This window comes from Neovison vison, chromosome 3, assembly GCF_020171115.1.
Source record: "Neovison vison isolate M4711 chromosome 3, ASM_NN_V1, whole genome shotgun sequence".
NCBI classification, from domain to species: domain Eukaryota; kingdom Metazoa; phylum Chordata; class Mammalia; order Carnivora; family Mustelidae; genus Neogale; species Neogale vison.
Genome location: NC_058093.1, coordinates 56,713,128 through 56,734,849, shown reverse-complemented (window position 1 = coordinate 56,734,849; position 21,722 = coordinate 56,713,128). Strand labels below are relative to the sequence as shown.

The 21,722-nt window shown below is 49.4% G+C and overlaps 1 protein-coding gene across 10 annotated transcripts in view; it reads right to left on the bottom strand.

Annotated features, from left to right (window-relative positions):
* The window catches only part of TANC1 (tetratricopeptide repeat, ankyrin repeat and coiled-coil containing 1), a 235,339-nt gene that overhangs the window by 3,429 nt on the left and 210,188 nt on the right, over positions 1-21,722 (bottom strand). For all 10 annotated transcript variants that reach the window (XM_044242126.1, XM_044242124.1, XM_044242121.1 and 7 more), the window contains 7 exons: positions 10,300-10,433; positions 8,216-8,339; positions 7,733-7,908; positions 5,025-5,157; positions 3,529-3,620; positions 1,502-1,648; positions 320-420 (listed from right to left, as the gene is read on the bottom strand). In XM_044242126.1, the coding sequence (XP_044098061.1) occupies positions 320-420; positions 1,502-1,648; positions 3,529-3,620; positions 5,025-5,157; positions 7,733-7,908; positions 8,216-8,339; positions 10,300-10,433 (907 nt within the window). The remainder of the gene's footprint in view (positions 1-319; positions 421-1,501; positions 1,649-3,528; positions 3,621-5,024; positions 5,158-7,732; positions 7,909-8,215; positions 8,340-10,299; positions 10,434-21,722) is intronic.

Here is a 21,722-nt window from a genome sequence, read left to right as displayed (position 1 = left end):
TCTCCTCCCTTCCCCCACCTACCTGCTCTCCTGTCTCTCGCCGGCAGCTTCCCTGCGACACAGACTAATCTAAGGATTCTGTGTTGCAGTGTCAGCTGGGGTGCAGGGAGGAACAGTTACTGGGATGTCAGGAGACACACGTCTACCCGTTGCTGATACCCACTGTGGCGCCCCTTGGAAGCTACCAATTTAGTATCAAAAGGGATGAGAGGCATTTGAGTAATGCCTGTGAATGACACCTCCCAAGTCAACCAGCAGCGTCGGCACCAGAAAGCCCCGAGAAGGCGTCTCTAGTCGCAGATCGCACCCCGGACAGTACCTGCTATTTCTCTTCGCTCTTGCCCTGGCATAAAAGGCTTCGTAGGACTTTGGTTTCAATTCGAGAGCCTTGGAAGCAAATTCTTCTGCCATGCCAAAGTCCTAGTGTCAACATTTAAATACAGGAGTCAGAGGACGCCCTGAGACAGGATTACTGGCAGCTATTTTTTTTTTTTAAGATTTTTATTTATTTATTTGACAGAGATCACAAGTAGGCAGAGAGGCAGGCAGAGAGAGAGAGGGGGAAGCAGGCTCCCTGCTGAGCAGAGAGCCCAATGCAGGACTCGATCCCAGGACCCTGAGATCATGACCTGAGCCGAAGGCAGAGGCTTAACCCACTGAGCCACCCAGGCACCCTATGGGCAGCTTTTTAATAGGAGTCTTGTTCTACAGGTTAGCGGAGAATTGGGATAGCTGGGAAGGTAAAGGCCAAGGGAAGTTTTATTTCTCTTGTTTTAAAGTAGGGAGATATTTAAAGCTTATTAGTATCTTAAGAGAAGCATTCAGTAGAGAAACAAAAATTAATGATACAAGATGGAGTAAACAGCAGTAGAAGCCGTGCACTGGCAGGTGAGCGTGGACGGGAGCTGCACACCCAGGGGCAGACTCAGGGAGGAGCAGAGACGCCCCCACTGACACAGTGAGGCGCCCGAAATGCAGACACAGAAACAGGCAGGTCAACAATTTGGTGGTAAGAAGAGGAAGTAAAAAAAAAAAAAAAAAAGTCGGAGAAAGAAGTACTGAAACAAGTCCACTAGTTACTAGTTACAAATTAACTATGAAGTAACTACTACTAATTACAAGTTAACCAGTTACTGGTATAGCCTCTGGGCAAACGCAATAACCACTAGACACATCCTTCCCTTCTGCATCGGGAGAGCGCTGCCCGTGAGCATGTTGGCCATACCCAGCCGGGAATGGGCGGGGCGGCAGTCTGGTGGCCTCTCACTGCTGAGGCAGAGGACAGTGCCCTCCAGAGCATTCTCTCAGCACCTTGAGAGGAGGGCCGTGACAGAGCTCACATGACAACCACCCAAGAGAAGCAGCTCCCCACGCGCCAAGTTCACGGAGATGAGCGAACAAATCCCACAGGACACCCATGCCTTGGCCTGTGCAGGGTTGGCGCTCACCGCGAGCCAACACTTCTACTACTAAAAGAACAAACTAAGGGCCCACAGCTTACATTTGTTTTTCTCCGGCAGCGAGACAAACTGAGATAGAGAGAAACTCTTAATTCATTGAATGGCCTCATATCCTCTCCAAATCCTTCCCGGGGAAACTTCCTTAAGGCATACTGGTACCTCTGGGCTGCCTCTTTCATCTTCCCTTTCTAGGAATCAAAAAGCACAGAAATTGATCCTTTTTCAGATGCTCCAAGTCGAATAGGCTCCCACAACCTGAAGACCCTGGCAAGGCTCTCCCCCCATCACAGAAACCATCAGAACACATGGGAGGGTCCTGCTGCGGGTGCTGCGAACCAGCTGCCATGAACCGGCCTCACGGTCCACACAGGCTCCGGCAGCTTCCGGCCTCATGCAGGAAGACACAAGCTGGTTTTCTACGAAGCAGCCTGTACATTGCCAAATTGAGACTATCAATCTTAACAGATCAGATTATCCTGTTATATATATTTTTATTATTATTTTCAGAGAAAGAGAGAGAGAGAGGACACACACGCGGGGGTGGGGGGAGGGCAAGAGAATCTTAAGCAGGTTCCACGCCCAGCTCAGCTGGGCTGGATTTCATAACCCCCAAGATCATGACCTGAGCCAAAATCAGGAACTGGAGGCTTCCCGGACTGAGCCACCCAGGTGCCCCTCCATTATACATTTTTGAAAACCATCTCTGAAATTATCCTCGTCTAGAGATGTTTTAATGCTAAGTGTAATAGAAATCAGATGAAGAAATGATGCAGTTCTCAAGGCAAGTACAGTCTTGTGGAGAAGCTTAGAGCTTGCTGCAGAATCATAATTTTTCTTTGAAGAGGAACTAAACTACGGGCTTTAAAAATCGAACAGCGCCGCACGTCATTTTCAAGGCTAAAGAAATCCATTTGCTCAGGCAGTTCCACAGCGCAGCAGGTATGAAGTCTGTTGAAAATGGCTTGATAGTTCTAACATAATTGCCTACCAAAATTCATATTAAAACCACTTCAAAGCCACAACACACACTCTGAACTCAATTTCAAAAGGATTCCAAGGCAGGAACCCTGCTGGGCTGTGCTAGAAGCCTACTTATTTGTTATTATTAAAAAAGAAAAGGGAAAAACTAAACGTAGCCTGTGCAGCAGCCTCATGATAAAAGGATTAAAATGCTCATAATGCCGTTTTTTGTTTGTTTTCAAAACATTTAATTTTGTCTAATCACAGACCTGGAAAGAGCAGCGCTCCACATAAATGGCCTACCGCATCTATCTAAGCCAAGGATGGGCCAGCTACAGCTCCCAGGCCAAATATGGCCTGCCACCCACATTTACAAACACAGTCTGACTGGGCCATGGCCACGCCCATTTGCTCATGTGTCACCTGTGGCTGCTTTCCTGCCACACCAGCGAAACTGGAGAGCGGTGACAGACACCACACAGCAGAGCCTAAGACAGTTACTGTCTGGCCCTTTACAGGAAAAGTCCGCTGGCCTCCTATCTAAGCTGATGTCTTATTTTGGAAATTTTACTTTAAATTTTATTTAAAATTTTTACTTTTAAATTATAAGTCTTTATATTTCCATTTTCAAGGGAAAATGGGGGAAAAATTAAGTCAGTCTCCTGAGTAACAGTATTATATGCTCCCTATCAAGTGAAAACATCTCTAGAAACCATTTCAAATGGCAGAAGCTTATGGCTATTAAAACTAAAGTAATAGAGTCTCAGGAGATTTAATGATCCTTTTTTTCTGAAGCTGTCTCTTGAGTGTCCCTTTCTCACGTGTGTCCCCATGCAGTGTGCTAAGGGACCTCCCGCTGGGAGCCACTGTGCCTTCACACCAAGGCTTCAGGCTGAGTCACAGCCGCAAGGACTCCTTCCGAGGGAACAGTTCGCACACAGAGAGGGGCCTTCTCCCTGAAGGTCCTGCTGTTAAGGCACAAAAGCCTGGGCCCCGGGCCTTGCAAGTGGCTCCTGAAGCCGGGCTGTGGCTCCTGAACTGGTGTGGTGTGCAGGCTAAGAGACCACTCGCAGGCCATCACATCCTAGAAAAGGCCAATACCACTTACTTTGTACATCATGTTTCCTTCCTCCATCAACTTCTGTAAAAGTATAATCAAAATATCAGGCTTGGAAGTGGCCATTGCCCAGGCAGCATTTCCTGCAAAACAAAGACGCATTTAGACACATGTCAGTGCTCTGGGAGGAAAGGAGGTCACAGCTTCTGAGGCAGCGCCACAGTGAAGGTCACGGACAGCAGCACGGTGTGTCCACAGCCTCCAGGCAATGGTAAAATGAAGGGGACACGGGCTGGCCCTGGGGAGTGGGTCTCCCTTCGGACCTGCCTCACGCTGAAGGAAGCACCCGGGAGGGAGGCTGTTACCCTGATGAAAATGGAGTGCCGGGAACGGGGGCATCAGAGCAGCTGTGCCCATCTCCCTGACCCTGTTCCCATGGGGAATTTGGGGAGGATCAATTAAACACGGCTTCTGAATAATCTCCTCCGCTTCCTGCAGGGAAGTGGCTGGCGAGTGCAGGCGTGTGCCCTCAGCAGCCTGTGTACTGCGGCCGCCCAGCAGGCCGGCTCTGGCCAGGCTCGCGCCTCTGCGGCCCACAGCCCCGCTCCCGCGCATCCCTGCTCCTGAGCACAGGCAGGCAATGTGGCTTACGGAGGAGCCAGGTCAGGAGCCACAGCACTCAGCTTCGAACATGGGCTCTGCCGGGCACTACGGCCTCAGGGAAGCGATCTGCCCCCGCTGTGCCTCGGTTTCCTCCTCTGTAACATGAGGGGATTATCACTACCTAGTGAGAGGGCAGGTGAGGATGAAAGAAGCTGAAACTAGAAACAGCTCAGAATAATTCCGGAGACAGTGAACTGCTTAGTAATATCCGCTGACCTTCTCCTCTTCGCCAGAGTCCCCTCGTCACAACCACCGCTGGGCAAAGTTCTGGCACACTAAACTACAAAAGCCCTGTTCTGGTGGCCCCACACCCACACATTCTGGGTGGTGGGTCATGTTCAGGGCAACCACACAGAAGGGGCTCTCCCTACAGAGACCCCTCTGCCCCCTTAGTGTCCTCAAGTGACCCCCTCCATCCTGTTCCCAGTAAATTCTGTGACTTCCTTCACAGAAACTGTTGGGGCTGCCCCGCCCTACCCGATGGACTAGGATGACTCCCGACGGAGGTTCTCAAACTCAGAGGCTCAGCAGAGGCACCTGTGAGCTTTCCTAACCATGATACCCAGCATCCCCCCGAGAGATGAATGGAACCACTCCCCACCACAGCCCCTGGACATCCCTAACACCCTCAATTCTAGACTGCTTTTCAACACTGGTTTCTGCTCTCGGCCCACACTACAGTGATGATGTTATAAGCTATTTAAACATTTTGGATAACTGTGATTAAATGAGCCTTAAAGTAAAGGAAGAAAAAATAAAGTCTCTAAGCACCTGACATCTTACTTCCTAACATAGGAGCAGGTTAAGTCTTTATTATCCCTGCCATACGCTAGGGTCCGGAGCACACCTCCCTCTCCTGCTGCTGAAACAAGGGGTTTACTGACCTAATTTGGCTCCTTTTCTCAGCAGTGTAACCACTACGGATGTGTTTCGACAACCAATGGCTCTGTCCAGGGGGCGCATGCCGCTGTGGTCCACGTGCTCGATCACGGCTCCCTTCTCGACCAGATACAGCACCTGCGGTGGGAAAGACAGAGCCCTGAGCGGTGGCCGGTGCCACTTGCTGGTGGCAAAAGGGCCGCGCCCACCCACCTCTGCCTCTTGGGGAGGGGCTGGCAGTCTGAGCTTTACTGTGACTTCCCTACCTCTGCCCATTAAGGACCCTAACGGAAACCAAGCAGACAGGAAACAGGAGCTACAATCCAGTCTGCCACTGGCAAGGAGGAAGGCGGGTGAACACTCCTAAGGAGGGACACGCTATGTACATGCACCCGCACTCCGCAGAGGAGTACACGCACGTCCACTTCCCAGCCACAGAGATGGCCACAATCCTCCTTTCATCTCCAGTTACTGAGGAGGCAGACGTCAGCAAACCGCCCATGGGCTGGTAGCCCACGGCAGTGGTATCTCAGAAACATGAGATCCACACTGCCTGCGGCCCCGCAAGCTAGAGAAGCTCAAGATCAGATAAACTCAATTACAACTCACTTTAAGACTTAGGAAAAAGACTCAAATACCGGGAATGTAAAGGAGCAAGTTTTGAGACCGTGCTACATAGACAGATTTGATGTGGTATGACAGCAGTCACCTGGACATAGATCACAGAGGTAAAAGCCATTCTGGCTTCTCAAATTGTTCTAGTCAGTAGAAAAGAAGTCTGTAGCCAACTTAACTTGTCGTGTGAATCTGATAGTCCACCAGCTGCTCAAAATGACACTGGATTAATTTCCATAATATATAAAGAGCTTCTACAACTCAACAACAAAAAAACCAAATAACCCAATTTTTTTTAAAAAAGGACAAAGGACATGACTAGACATTTCTCTAAAGATGAGATACAAATGGCCACCAAGCATCTGAGAGATACTCAACATCACTGGTCATTAGGGAAATGCAGATGAAAACCACAAGATTATCACCTCACACTATTAGGATGGCAGCTAACAAAAAGAAGGAAAACAAAATTTTAAGTGTTGGAGAGGATGTGAAGAAACAGGAACACTTGTGCACTGCTGGTGGGAATGTAAACTAGTGTGATCCCTCTAGACACAGTATGGAATTTCCTCAAAAAATTAAAAACGGGACTATCACTAGAACAAGCCATCCCACTTCCGGGTATACATCCCAAAGAATACACTTAGATCTGGAAGAATTTACAGGACCTGGAGGAGATATCTGAAAGCCCATGTTCACAAGTACACACACTATTCAAAACAGCCGAGAGCTGGAAGCAATACAAGCATTCATGGACAGATGAACTGATTAATACAATGTGACAGAACCGCATGACGGGATGTTAGTCAGCCTTAAAAAGGAAGGAAATCCTGTTATAGGCTGCAACATGGATGAACCCTGAAGGCATGATGCTTTGTGAAGGCAGCCGGTCACTGAGGGACAACTACTCTAGGACTCCACATAGATGAGGTAGGACAGGAGCCCATTCACGGAAACAAAGCAGAACGGTGGCTGCCCGCGGCTGCAGGAGGAGAGAACCGACGCCTCGTTGAGTGGATACAGTGTTTCAGGTTACGGAGATAAGTGTGGATGTTGGCTGCACAGGAATGTGAAGGTAGGTACACTACTGAACTCTTTGCTTAGAAATGGCTTAAGATGGTAAATTTTATGTTGTGCGTTTTTTAATCACAATGGAAAAAAAAAATTACACTAGAATGCTAAGTGCTTCACACTTCCCTAATACTGATAAACTAGGATTTGGTAAGGTGATAAAAGCTGAAACATAAAACTGTGGATGTGGGAGATTTAGTTACTCAACTGTTTTTGAATATCGACATTAAGTACAATTTACACTGTCCAGGAATTTGAGACCATTGAATGCCAACATCAATGCCTCCTAAAAGCATTAAGGCACAGATATGCAGGATGAGGACAGCTTCTGCTCCAAGCTCCACTGCCTCCAGCAACCCAGGATCTCTCTGGCTAATGTGCACATGAGAACATGAGACATACTTAATGCTTCAGAAGTGGTAACTCTCAAGGAGCCGAACATTCCTTTAACACCTGCTCAGTGACTGGGACGTGGAACCTGACAAAGACATGGTTTTCTGCCCTGAGAGACATTTTGCAGTTCTTAGCTTATTAACGTTTTGTCCTTTCTTATCTCCGTTAGACTTGGACACCTGGCAAAGAGATCAAGATAGTGCCCTAAGCATTTACTATTATTTCTAGACAATGGTACATCCATTTAAAAACAAACCAGATAACTATGTGATTGGTAATTTCTCATATAAATAAAAAAGCGATTTTGAAATGCTCTGTACAGGAATTCTATTTATATGGGTTACTGAAAGAAAATAAAACTACGTACGCACGTGTGTATACATTTTAATTGTGCGTCTACTGGAGACGGTGTGTAATTGAGTATTTTGAAGATTTTAAGAGTCTATTAAAATCTTTACTAACATCTGGAACAGACTGCATGTCACAGAATAAGAGAACAATGAAAGCAACCCCACAGCATGCCTGCACACGCTGACCACATGCAGACACGGTCTCACACACACGCGGGGACCGGTTCGACTCCGAGCATGGTTTCTGTGTGCGGCGGGACAGCGGGACCACCTGCCGGACCTACCGTCTCCGCGTCACCGTAGAAGGCGGCCAGGTCCAAGGGAGTGCGGCCGTTCTTGTCCGTCTGATCTATCTCGGCTCCTTCCTCAACCAGGAACTGGACCACTGCTCTGTGACCTTTCAGACAAGCCCAGCTTAAGGCCGACAGCCCCTCTTTGTCCAGAGAAGAAAGTGCGGCACCTGCAGGAACAGTGCATTCACAGAACATGAACTTGTGACACAAAGCCCAGAAGCAAACAGACTCACACCTGCACTGACGGGCGGCAATCAGGCCTCTGAAATCTGAAGCCGGCGAAATGATCACAGCTGTGGAAGCTGAGAAATGGGCACGACATTCACTGCCCAGTCTTTCTACTTATGTGCAGATAAAAAATGTCCGTAACAAAAACACTTTGCAAACTTGAATCAGAGTACGGTCAGTGGGTCTGCCAAAGCTCTTTGTTTTGTCCTTCTGGAAGAAACCTTGCAGGGACTCCCGCGCTGCTACCTTTTGAAAGGAGAAATTCCACGGTGCTCAAGTGTCCTTCACAAGCGGCCACCATGAGGGGCGTCCGGCCCTGCTTGTCACTTAGGCTCACGTCACAGCCGCGGTCCAAAAGCAGTCTAACAATCTGAAAGAAACGCTTGGAATTATAATCTCCCTGCTCCATGCTCTCTACCCAGGCAGATTTTTCTACACTTAAAAGTAGCAAAGGAGGGGCGCCTGGGTGGCTCAGTGGGTTAAAGCCTCTGCCTTAGGCTCAGGTCATGATCCCAGGGTCCTGGGATCGAGCCCCGCATCGGGCTTTCTGCTCAGCAGGGAGCCTGCTTCCTCCTTTCTCTCTGCCTGTTTCTCTGCCTACTTGTGATCTCTGTCAAATAAATAAATAAAATCTTAAAAAAAAAAAAAAGTAACAAAGGTTTATCTTCTTCAAATGCCTCTCAAAGTTGTGTGATTTGTAGGGCCTGTGCAATCTTTCCATTGTATTCCTTTGAACAGAATCTTCTTGCAAATATATACTCTTTTTTTTGACAGGTTCAATTCATTACTATGCCTATGGACACGTACATACAAGGCACGAACAGTAACAGGGAGAAGGGGAGATCCCGATGGCAATCAAGCAATGACCAGATAGCCACAACAGGGCATAGGGGAGACTGGAGAACTGAAGGAGAGGGCGAAGGTCATTCCCACCAGCTACACTCTGGTAGGAGACACAAGCTCTCAGGAAAGCGGTCACCCACCATACCCCCAAGCAACCTGCTTTTCTAAGCCTCAGGGGCTTGACCTTCATAGCAGGCAATTTTTAGCAAAGTTTCCTGAAGACATTCCCAGCCTCAGAACTGTGCCTTCAATCAGTGCACGGTGATAAGGCTGGGGAACAAAAACAAAAAACCAGAGGCTTCTCATGCAACTACCATCCCAGTGGGAGGGGCTTTACGGAGGGGGTGGGCTGGAGTCCCCCACCCCCTGGCACAGTGTCTGTTACACGCGGAGAGCAACAAAAGGCAGCATATTCCCCATGCTTTCCTGTTCCTCAAACACTGACCTGTGCTTTCCAAACTTGCCCATGATTTAGGAAGTCTGAGACCCAGAGACAGGATGAGCAAGGGCAGCACAGAGAAGTTGTGAGGATGATAGGGAGAAGATGGTACAGACCAAACTCTTGGAAATGGAACTGAAAAGCCAAAATCTTGGTGGGGAACACTTGCAGCTCCTAACAATGGGACGAACAAGGAGTGACATGATTCCATGATGCAAAATTGGATCTAGAAAATTCTTCCTATAATGCACACGGTAGGATCCATTTGCTTGCAGCTTGTGTGGAACCTGATGCCAACCATGGCCGCTGTTTACAAAATGAATAAATGACCGAAATGCTGTTCCCAAAGATCCCTGGTCCTCTGAATTAAGGCAACAACAAGTCACTCCTAGTCAAAGAAACCAGCCTGATGGGGCATCTGGGTGGTGCAATCTGTTAAGCACCACTTGGTTTCCATTTAGGTCATGAGCTCATGGGGATCCAGCTTATGGGGCTTTCAGCCCCACATCAGGCTCTGTGCTCAGCAGGAAGTCAGCTTGAGATTCTCTCCCTCTCCCTGCCCCTCATGCTTCTGTCCCCTCTCTCTTTGTAATAAATAAGGAAATCTTGAAAAAAGAAAGAGAAGAGACCAGAAGAGACGAGATAAAACCAGCCTGAATCACAGTGCTAGACCAGAGAGAAAATGCTTCCTTCTCTAAAGAGCACAAGAGAACCACTCTTCTTCCAAGTATGCCAGATGAGTAGGTCACACAGTCGGGACAACAGCTGTCACGGCTAGTCCTCTATTATGGTGACAGGGTGCACCCATTCCGCTCTCCCTCGCAGGGTGAAAGGAAGCAGCTGCGGGTCTCCCCCGGCCGCGGCCTAGCTCCTGGTTACCAGCCTACAATGGCGGACTGTGCTTGCTTGTCAAACGTTTATGGTTATCAAGACCTGACAGCACAAGCAGAAGCCAAGTATGTGAAAAACCCAGGGCTCAGGGGAGACGGGCCACAGTGAACTCTATCCCACCCGCTGCTTCTGCGGCCTCCATGGGCCCACCAGGTACCTGCCAGTGCCCCTGGCGTGCCGCACAGAACAAAGGTGGGACCCCTCTCCTGTTGGTCCGGGACACAGCCGCTCCGTGCTCCAGCAGCAGCTCGCACACCTCCAGCTTGCCTCTTCCAGCAGCGGCAGTCAGGGCTAGAGGAAGGTCACAGGAGAGGGGGAGTCTGTTAGTGCGGGGTGGCCCCAAGTTCTCCCGTCATCCTCCCACTGACAGGAAGACGGCTGTGCACCCTCCCCCCCGCCTCTGAACCTGGCTGGGCTCTGTGACAAAGGAACACAGAAGAAACGACAGCATGCCGGCATCTGAGCCACGTCCTGAGACGGGCAACGTCCACGTCTCCAAACACTCATTCTCAGAACCCAGCTGCCATGGCCAGAGGAAGCCCAAGTGCCCCGCAGTGTCACTCACAGGGAGAGGAACCTAGGCCTGTGTGTGCCTGACAGTCCCAGGTGAGCTCTGAGCAGACAGCGAGCAACAACCCGGCAAGCGTGTGTGTGCGCCGTCCTGGCAACGGATCCTGAGTCTAGCTCCACCAGGTAAAGCAGGTGAACAGAGGGAATCCTTCCCTGCCAAGCCCAGGCCACACTGTGGATTCAAGAGCCACTATGCTTTTGTTTTACTGTTTTACTTTGTTTTTTAGTTTTGTTTGTTTTCTCCCCATAGCAAGAGAGAACCAGAATATAGTGCAACACACACACACAGATCAGTGTGTTACCCAGTCCAGCCTCTTCCCTTAGAGGCATACATTTTTTTCTTTTTTTTTTTTTTTAAAGATTTTATTTATTTATTTGACAGACGGAGATCACAAGCAGGAAGAGAAGGAGGCAGAGAGAAAGGAGGAAGCAGGCTCCCTGCTGAGCAGAGAGCCTGATGCAGGGCTCGATTCCAGGACTCTGGGATCACAACCTGAGCCTAAGGCAGAGGCTTTAACCCACTGAGCGACCCAGGTGCCCCAGAGGCATACATTTCAATCAACAAGAACTAGTAATTACTGAGGGAGCCAAGGGCATATCAAATCATCCTGTCTTTATGGAGTTGAAAAGCTCTGTAACTAGTCAAGATTCTGGATTAAGACTGTCAAGAAAGCAAGAGAAGAGGGTCGGATCGTAGGTTTTCTTGAGTGCTCGGGTGACCGGCCCAGGGAGATTCTGAGTGAGTGACCCTGGTTGATGCTGATGGCAGCATGCGTGTTCTGGGGAGGTCAGCCAAGGATAAAACAAGAACAGTATGGAAGGAAAGAGAACACATCGAAAAGGTTCTCATGGGACCCCCACATGAGTGACTGTGCCCCATGACCCCCCAGGTCATGATTCCTGATAGGGTGTGGTAAAAAGAGGGGTTTCATTGAAGAGGGTCCACTGCTATGTCTCATGAATCATCATCTAGAGGAGAGGACAGTGGTCAATTTGGAGGACAATCCCAAGCCAGGAGGACACGTGTCAGTGAGTAAAGGACAGGAAGGGGCTGTGGTGGGACAGTGAGGCCACAGGAGGGAGCACCTACAGGAGAGGCTCTCTTCCTGTTGCCGGCCTGTGACAACTTTGTTTTTAAATACAGCCTCACACTGACACATTTCCAACTTCCAGAATAGATGGGAGTGTTCCTACAAATCAGTAAGACATGTTAGGATGAAATCAGGAAAACACAGGACTAGGCTGTTCACAAAAGGTAAAGTCCAAATGCCAACGAACTCATGAGCAGTGCGCAGCTTCCTGAGCCGTCCAGCGAACTGAGGACCGGGACGCGCTCTCAGACCTCTGGCTGAAGACCCACCTAGTCCATCCCACGGCAGCCCCACCGGGAGACGTGTGCCTGGGGATGCCCTGTCGCGCACTGAGGGACGTCCTCGCAGCTGCCCCAAACCGGAAGCAACCGCGTGGCCATCAGGAGTGGGATGCATCAACAAACGATGGTCCCGTCCACCAGGGGAAGGCCACACAGCAATGACCAACGATATGCAGCTGAAGGCCACACACGGGCCAATCTCACCAGCACGTCAGCAGTTTAAGGAAACACCACACTACAGAACCCCAGGGTGAGGGGGCCTACGGCGCAGCAATAGAGCCCCACCCCCGCTGTGCTCCTCCTCTCACAGGGCGGCCTGGCTCTGCCGCCCACCCAGGGTCTGTGCCCTGCTCTCCTGGGCACCCACAGGAGTGAGGCCCAGGGGAGCCACGTGTTCACAGGTCCTTCCTTCCACACACACATCTCTGTCCCTGTCCTCCTCAGACCCTCTGAGCGCAGACGGCCGTACCTAATCCAGCCCCAGTCAGCCTGGCCACAGCTCGGGGCCCAGGAGCCACACACACCCAGGGATGGAAACCTGACGTCTGGGCCTAATCTCCCCGTGACAAAGAGCAGTTCCTATGAGAAACAAAGACGTCCCCTCAGGACGTCTCCAGGGACACAGGTGCAGCGGGCCAGCAACTTCGCCTCTTCACACAGAGGGGCCATGTCCGCCAGGCAGATACCTGAGCTCCGCGCTGTCCCAGGGACCTCATGCGCCAGCAAAGTGAGGAAGGTGGCGGGACTCGTGAGCAGATGTGCCAGGCTGTCCTACCCCCGGGGCCCTGAGGATGTGAAGGTCAGGCTGAGGAAGCTGGTGGGGAGAGCAAGCCCTCTCTCTCCTTCCAAAAGGGAGTGAGCACTCACCTCGCTCCCGGCCCAAGTCCCCCAGGCAGGGGATGCATCCCCAGAGCAGCCTGTCATGGGGCGATCTCAATAATGCTCTCCTGTCATTAGCCAGAGCATTTCTGACAATTACAAAAAGAGCCACGTTTAACGACAGTTGTCCTCTGCACTGCTGACTTTCTCAGGATGGAGAGGGGGAAGGTACTGCGGGGTCTTGAAGGCTGGTGCCTTTCCTATGTGTGTTACACAAAGAGGCTCACAGCCATTCATCATGTAAGTAAATTATAAATAAATAGCATAAACAGAACAGTATTTAAATAGTTTTACATACCAATGCACTGGGTTTGAAAACCAGTGGTGAAGGTGATCCTGTCTATATCACACAATCTAAACCAGCGCGTCCTGGCCCTGGCGGTCCCCCGGCACGTCCCTCACAGTCCCTTCCTACCCGGGCATCAGTGTTAACTCCTGAAGAACAGGAGCCTTGGGGCACGTATGTGAGCTTTGTGGATGAATCGGAACATGACCACGGAGTGGCTGGCGAGGTGGGAGATCCAGGCGGCGAGCTACCCCCTGGACCTGCTGCCCCTCTGCAACCCCCCTCCAGGCAGGGATCCTCTTCGCCCCCCTCTGGCTGCAGTGACCACAGCAAGGACAGGAGGAACAAAGGAATCCACACGCATGCCTGAGGCAGGGTCATGGCCAGCAGATACACAGGACACCCTGGGAAGGAGCAAACTCGGGGCCCTGGCACTGAGGAGTTCTGAAGCAGCTCACTCGCATTCCATTATCTCGTGTCTGGTAAACAAGCCCCAACCCTGTTGAAACAGGGCCTTAAGTCAGGACTTCTGGTGCAGCTGCTACTGAATCTTTGCCACAGCAGCCCATCAGAAAGCCCAGCGCCACCTAAGAATAGGCCACATGCTTCACGGAGGCGCCAGAGAAGCCTGAAGCCGGAGCAGCTGAGGAGATGAGAGCGCCCCCCGCAGGCCTGGCGGCGGGGCTGGACTCCAGTCTCTTCCTCTCCAGCCAGGCCCCTGTGTCCTTGTGAGGGACAACTTCTGAGGAGAAAGCACCAGTGAGCACAGGCTGTTAGGCCGCGTCCCTGAACCTGCTCAGACCTGACACGGCCCACGTTCTGCACACACAGTCCTAATGAGGGGCTCGCATCTTCCAGTGACGGAGACCAGCAGGACCTGCATGTCCCTTTTTCTACTCTGAGTGAAGAGTTTTGGCCTCATCAAGACCCCTGAGGTTAGAGGGCACCTTAAGCTCTAGCAGCCTTCGAGGGAAGGCCATCGTCTTCCGAGACAATCAAGACTGAAGAATGGTCAACTAGTCAACTACGGGCTTAAGCAAACAAGGTCAGGCAGGACTCTGTTCAGAAATGCCAATGACTCTGTGGGAAAGGCTGACCTCCGAGCCGATCCTGGCTCCGACGAGGGTCAGTGGACTCCGTCTGGCCAGAGAGAAGCAGTGAGGGGAGGAGGGCAGGAGCAGCAGACGCCCTGGCAGAGGAGCGCTGCCTGTCTTCTGGCCAACGGAGTCCAGAGACAAAGGCAAAAAGAGACGCTAAAACTCAATGTAAATACATGGCACTTTCTCTGACTCAAACCAAACACAAATTCATTTACTTGCAAATTCTTTAACAAGATGGCATTTTTCTAATGAAATTCCCATGAAAGCAAATTTCCTCTGACGATCCTGAATAATTGTACCTCGGCAATACTGTCCTGTCTTCGGAGCGTGAGATTTGTCACCACAGATGTTCATTTTAAGAAAACCCCATTTACTCCCAGTAACACCAACTTATTGAAGACATCAGATATGGTTCTCTGGAAACCAGATCATTTGCAGGAATCCTTGACACATTAAAGTTCTCTGGGCAGACGTGTGACTTACAAAAACTCCCCTGTCAACTTGCCAGAACTCAGTCATTCTGTGAACGGGGCTGTTCATAACATTTTATGGCAGCTCTGTCCCTCAAGTACACAGGTGCAGGATGGCCAGCTCTAGGGCCTGAACAATGGATAATCATTCCCCCGCCCCCTTGGATGCTTCCGTCCCTAATTTAGAGACTTTGAGAGAAGGGGGACAGGTCTGTGCACAGAGAGGTGGTTCCCACTTCCAGAAAGCCACCTTTTCCTACATTCGTCCCACACTGAGCATCCACACGGCCCTCCCAGGCCCAAAGTGGGCGTGTGAGAAGAGTCTACACCTGCAGAGGGGCAGTCCCGCTGGCCGAGAGGGCCTCAAGCATGACAGGGACAAAGTGGCTCTGCATTGCTTCCACACTGACCTTTGCTGGTGAACTATTTCCTAATATATTGGCTTTTCCACCTTTTATAAAAATGAGAAGAAGATTAAAAAGAGCAAAGTTAGTAATGAGCAGGATTCTCATAAATGCCCCCTAGCTGCAACCAAGATGGAAACCACTAGATGTGCCAAAGGCAGCGACGTCTGAGCCTCAGCTGGACGCCTGCTGGGCTAACCCCACTCAGCAGTAAAAAAGAAGGAAAGTAAAGAGCGCACACACAATCCCGGAAGAGCCTCAGCTATTTTATCTAGAAGGTAAAGTGTAATTGCGGATTTTATGATTTTTTAAAATCTTTCTGGGCATGGCAGCCCCTCTCGCTTGATTTCCGACAACAGACAGGTTAAGTGGTTAGGAGGGAGGCCCCCATCCCCCTGCTGTGTTTGGCTTTCCTGTCTTTGAGTCTGGGCTGACTGACAGGCTGGCCCCAAAGTCCTGGGCCTGAATGAAAGCAGCACCAAGCCCCAAACAAAAGCTAGGCAACGGTCCCTGTTCCACCTTCTAGGAATGGAGCAAGATTTATAAAAGCCCAATCTCCTGGCCTTGCTTTGTTAGGCATTTGCTTCCATCACTGAGGGGAAGGGAGGGCTTCTGTTCAAGAGAACAACTTGCCGACAGCTATAAATCCTTCATCTCCACAGAGGCCGGGCAGTATTTGATCTAATCCTTAACAAGGTAAAGAGTAAAATGAAACACGAGAAAGATTATATTCTTACTGAAAAATACTACCGCACTGGGAGATGAATCCCTGAGAAGCCTCCAGCTCTGCCAGCCTTGAACAAAGCCCTGCTGGGCGGGCTCCGCACCCTTAGGAGCGGGCAGCCAGCCCTGCCCAAATGCCCCATGAGTCTCCTAACCCGTTCTGCCCCTGCATCGTGTTCTCCTTTTGCCACAAGTTCCCAGGAGGGCCTGGGGCAGCCAGGATGGAGGGGAGGGCATCTGTGTAACCAGGAGACAGGGGGCAACTGAGCATCACATAAAACGCAGACTCCCCTCCACATGGTCCCAGCTCCCAGTGAGCTACTATGGAGCTTAAAACAAGGCAGGAACCAAATCTGAGTAGCCAGGACACTCCTGACACGTTACAAGTTCTGTAGAAACTCACTGTCCATCTCCATGGGAGGATTAAACATGAACCTCAAATGGTCAAGGAATTCAATGAGGAAATAAAAAGTACAACTGCCACTAAGCAGGACTCTACATGTAACCCAAATCCATTTCCGTCCCTTGTACCTGCAAAATAATCCCAACGTGAACTAAGATTTTATCACTTAATCTTAATCATCTGCTTCAATAATCTATTAAGACCAAATAAATGTCTAAGTAAGTAACATTAAATATTAATCAATTTATCCCAACCCTGGAAGCCTGCTGCAGTTGTTGAACACTTACAACAGCCAAGCTCTGGGTCAAACACTGTGGGTGAACTTTTATTCAATCTTGACAAGAATCCTTTGAACGAGATGATTGTTCTGTCCATTTTATTGAGGTGAAAGAATTGTTACATGATATGCCCTGAACCCAGACCCCATCAGTATCACTCAGGAGTTAAACCAAACAGCTGAATGAAGCTAGATCTATGCTCTCAACAGAAATAAGAAGATCCTGACATATTTTATTATTCTACTATGACACCTATAAAATCCTTCCTACACTGACACTTCATGGCCCTTTAAAGTCATAAATTCATTTAATACACAACCAACTTCTATGAGGCAAGTATCACTCACCTCGAATTACAAATGAGGAAAATGAGGCCCAGAGAAGTTAAGCAACTTGCCTGAGGTCACACAGCTAGTGGGAGACAGAAGATAGGATGTGAAGTCCAAGATCCTAAGTCCTCCGCTCTTGCCTCCAGGAAGTTTTGTTTACAAATAGTCAACTAATGAAGCCGACCATAAATGCTGTTTTAGACCAAGAGTGCCAGAAAATACTTTTCTTTTGAATAACTGTTAAGCTTTCTCCCAAAGACAATAAGAATAATCTGCAATGACTATGTTCCCTTGGAACTCTGGTCACATAGCATCCTAAAGCCGAAACCAGAGCAGGAATACCGTGCTGCGCCCTCTGTCCTGGTCTTAACTTTAGTTTTTTTCCTATTCCTTCATATATTATTTCAAATAAGCCTCTTTAAATCCTTTGAGGAATAATATGTACTATAAATAACATAAACTCAATTTAAGAACAAATTCCTAAAACGTGGACAACATAAATCACATTTCATGCAGACTTTGTTCTGAAGATCTATCCGAAGGACACAGCTTCTAACAGCTGTCACTTCTGAAGTGTGCTGAGAATGCTCACATTCTTTGATAGATCCTCTTACACACCAAATATTTAAAGCATGTATAACGTGTGGTTTTGCTCTCCTGAAAGGGCTGGGCATGCAGTGAGGACAGTTATGTGCAGAACTCCATACAAGGAGGCAAGGTTAAAAAGGGCATTTCCACAAAACCATTCTTTCTTTTTTTTTTTAAAGATTTTATTTATTTGAGAGAGAGAGAGAGAGAGAGAGAAAGAAACCATGAGTGGGGGGAAGGGAAGAGGGAAAGGGAGAAGCAGACTCCCTGTTGAGGAGGGCATCACAAGCGGGGCTCGATACCAGGACCCTGAGATCAAGACCTGAGCCAAAACCAAGAGCCAGATGCTTAACAGACTGAGCAGACCAGGTGCCCCTCCACAGAGCCATTCCATACAAGCTCACGTTCAGCCTAGAAGGAGGGAAGCAAGGAAGGAAGGAGCCACACATTTCAGTAAGAATTTGAAGGAACAATTGGGATTTTTCTGTGGAAGTGCAGACGACCACGCACAGTCCTCCTAGTACTGAAAGAATGAGCAGCAGTGGAGGTACAGATGCTCTAGGCAGTGAAATGTAGAGTTTCTAATGCTGAAAAGTTTCAGCTGAAACTTTAGAAGCCAAGCTTCTAATGCTGAAAGCAGACCTTTGTTGTGGTTTTTTAATGAACAGTAAGGAACTACTCATGGGAAGGATGGACTCCATGCACAGCAAAAGCAACATTTTACACATGGTGAACAGAATCCCAGTCCATGGTCAGGCTACCAGCTCATTTGCACCCAAGGTGCACTGTGTGGGTTTTCAGCACGCCCCACTCCCTGCCCCCACCTCCCTGCAGGCACACACAGGTCAGCTGGTTTCTGCTGTCCTGCCAGCAGAGAGGAATGGCTCTCCACAGCGTACCCATGCCAGGGGCAAATCCCAGGGGTCTGCTAGAGCAGGAAGAAGGCAGGGTACAGACAAACCCAGCCCCTTAGTTCTTATCCCCAAATCTCTCTCTACTCTAGGGTGACTTTCATGCCCATCTCCTTCCTTCCAGAGCCTGGGTTAGCCTCTCCTCCAGGGTCCTACATTACGAGGCTTTGTCCTCCCCTTTATAGGGTGCTAGGTTAACCTATCCTGCCCCACTCCCTGGAGGGTCCTAAGCTACTCCCTCTTCCACACCCTCCAGGATCCTTGACTACTAACCTCATCCTGGTTTATTCCCCCCCACACACCCTCTAGGGTCCTGGGTTACACCTCTATCATGCTTTTAGGCCAAAACCAATCAAGAACATCTACCTTTGTTTGGACTGACAAAATCTGAATTTCCACTAATCTTATGTACTCTCAAACACTAACAGAGGAAGGAATGTCTTGACAAGGATTTTCTCAAACAACAGCATGGTGAGATTCTGAGGACCTCCAAAAATGGGAGTATCCTAGGTGTGCAGTAGCAAGTCACTTCGCTTGTCTCAGGAGGATACATTTAGAGAAGTCCTCACCACAAATTCTCCACATGCCTCAGTGGCAATGGACAAACACTTTTCCTTCCAGTCTGTCACCTGAAAATCTGCTCTGAGATGTCCATACATACATCAATGCCCAACTCAATGCCGTAAGTTTTAAATGTACTCTAAACAGTTAACAAGTGACAGCCCTCCTCTCTTTAAAAAATGTCAAGTAAAATCTGAATGAACAAAAGGTTTTTTTTTTTAAAAATTAAGGTTTCATTTGTTATTAATTTGTCAGAGAAAGTGAGAGCACAAGCAGGGGGAGTGGCAGAGGGAGAAGCAGGCTCCTCCCTGAGCAGGGAGCCTGACAAGAGACTCAATCCCGGGACCCTGGGATCATGACCTGAGCTGAATGATGGCAGACGCTCAACGACTGAGCCACCCAGACTCCCACAGAGGGTCATTTTTTAAAAAAGTAACATATAATGTATTATTAGCCCCAGGAGTGTAGGTCTGTGAATCGCCAGGTTTACACACTTCACAGCACTCACCATAGCACATAGCCTCCCCAATGTCCACAACCCCACCACCCTCTCCCTATCCCCAACCCCCAGCAACCCTGTTTGTTTTGTGATATTAAGAGTCTCTTATGGTTTGTCTCCCTCCCAATCCCATCTTGTTTCATTTATTCTTTTCCTACCCCCCAAACCCCCCACGTTGCATCTCCACTTCCTCATATCAGGGAGATCATATGATAGTTGTCTTTCTCTGATTGACTTATTTCACTAAGCATAATACCCTCTAGTTCTATCCACGTCATCACAAATGGCAAGATTTCATTTCTTTTGATGGCTGCATAGTATTCCGTCGTGTATATATATACCACATCTTCTTTATCCATTCATCTGTTGATGGACATCTAGGTTCTTTCCATAGTTTCACTATCCACAAAGGGCCATTTTTAAGCCAACACTAAGGCATCCTGTTTCCTGGGGTGTGTGCACCTTAGTGTGATAAGCTCAGCTGTCCATGGCCTGGGTCCACCTGCGATTCAGAGTTGAAGGTCACGCCTCCCCTGGGAGGGTGAGCAGAGCCACAAAGTGGGAAATTAAAGCAGTTTCAGGGAGAAAAGATGGCAACTTTGAAAACATCAAGGATGCAGTGCAACTCATTACTCAGCTTCATGGTCCAGCACGGAAACAGATGTGAGTAACCCCCTGCACCCAACACCAGCTGACAGGGCTAGACCTCAGATTCAAGTTCCAGAGGCAGCCAGGTCCTACCCAGAATTCCATCCAGAATAAAGACAACAGTGAGCCGTGATTAGGACACATGCTACACCAACCTGCCCCAACCCGCCAGGAAAGGGAGGGCCCTGGAGCTGAAGAAGCTACCCAATGGACAGCAGAGGAGAGTCAGCTCTTTGAGAGGCAAATCAGGCATTAACAGCTTTGGCATTTAAAAAACCATAGTATTTAGGGGGACCTAGGTGGGTCAGCCAGTTAAGTGTCTGCCTTCAGCTCAGGTCATGATCCCAGGGTCCTGGGACTGAGCCCCGCATCAGGCTCCCTGCTCAGCGAGGAGCCTGCTTCTTCCTCCGCTTTGTGTGCACAAGCATTCCCACTCTCTCCCTGACAAATAAAATCCTTATAAAGAAAAAAACCCATAGTACTTACAATACTTAAGCTTCTTTAGAAAGAGTTCACCAACCAAACTATTTTACCAACTGAAATAGCCTGAGCAACGTAAGAGAACATTTGACAGGAAGGATTTCAGTCAGACTTCTGACTTCCCCTGACAGCGCAGCCCGTTGCGGAAATCAAGGAAGGGGAGCTCTGGGAGCTGTCTCCGACACGCACAAAGCCCAGGGCCTCAGGCCTGTTGACAGACCAGCTAGAAAGCGGTGGGAAGGGTTTCTGAGGGAACAGTGTGAGGGCACAGCACATGTGGGTGAGCAATGGAGCTGGTGGCAGAGGGAGGGAGGGAGGCATGGGGACGTGAGGGACACAAGGAGGGGCTGGCACGGGTGCTGGGTGCTATCTGCCACACCCACGCCCCGTCTGGTTGCTAACAGCTATGTTCCTGCGTTTGTGAGCCAGCACCCTGCTCCACTTTCCACACGCGCACGGCGCTGCTGACTCGGATGAGAGTCTCTGAGCCAGCCCAGAATCCAGCAGGACACCACCTGTGCGATGACAGACACGAAGAAACTACAAGACTGGGGCCTCAGGAGCAAGAGGATCCTTACCTCTCCCTCTCCAGCAACAAAATTTGTCCCAAATTATTCTGCAAGGTTAATGTCACCTACCCTATAAACTATACGGTTTTGTTTTCTATAAACCCACTTGTTCACTCAGCCAGCACCCAAGTGACAAGCACCAGCCGAGGCCAGTGGCTCGAAGCCACCAGGCTGGAGAGCACAGAGTGCATTTCCAACATCACAGAAAGTTCTGCTGGACAACACCAGAATCAAGAGTCGCCATTCACACAAGAGACCAGGAAACGTCTGCCGTCTTAAAGCCCACAGTTGGGGGACAACAGCCTTTGATAAATAAACAACATCAACAACTAAATATATAAATGGCTGACTTGCAAAATGTCCCAACGGAGTCGGGGTGGGGGAAGGCACTGCTTCAAGACAGGCACATAAAATAACAAAGGCTGAAAGAGAAGCAAGAGAAAATTTGACCCAACACCCAGGGAGCAGGCTCACAGGCTTGAGAGCAGCCTGCAGCCTGGAACCACAGCT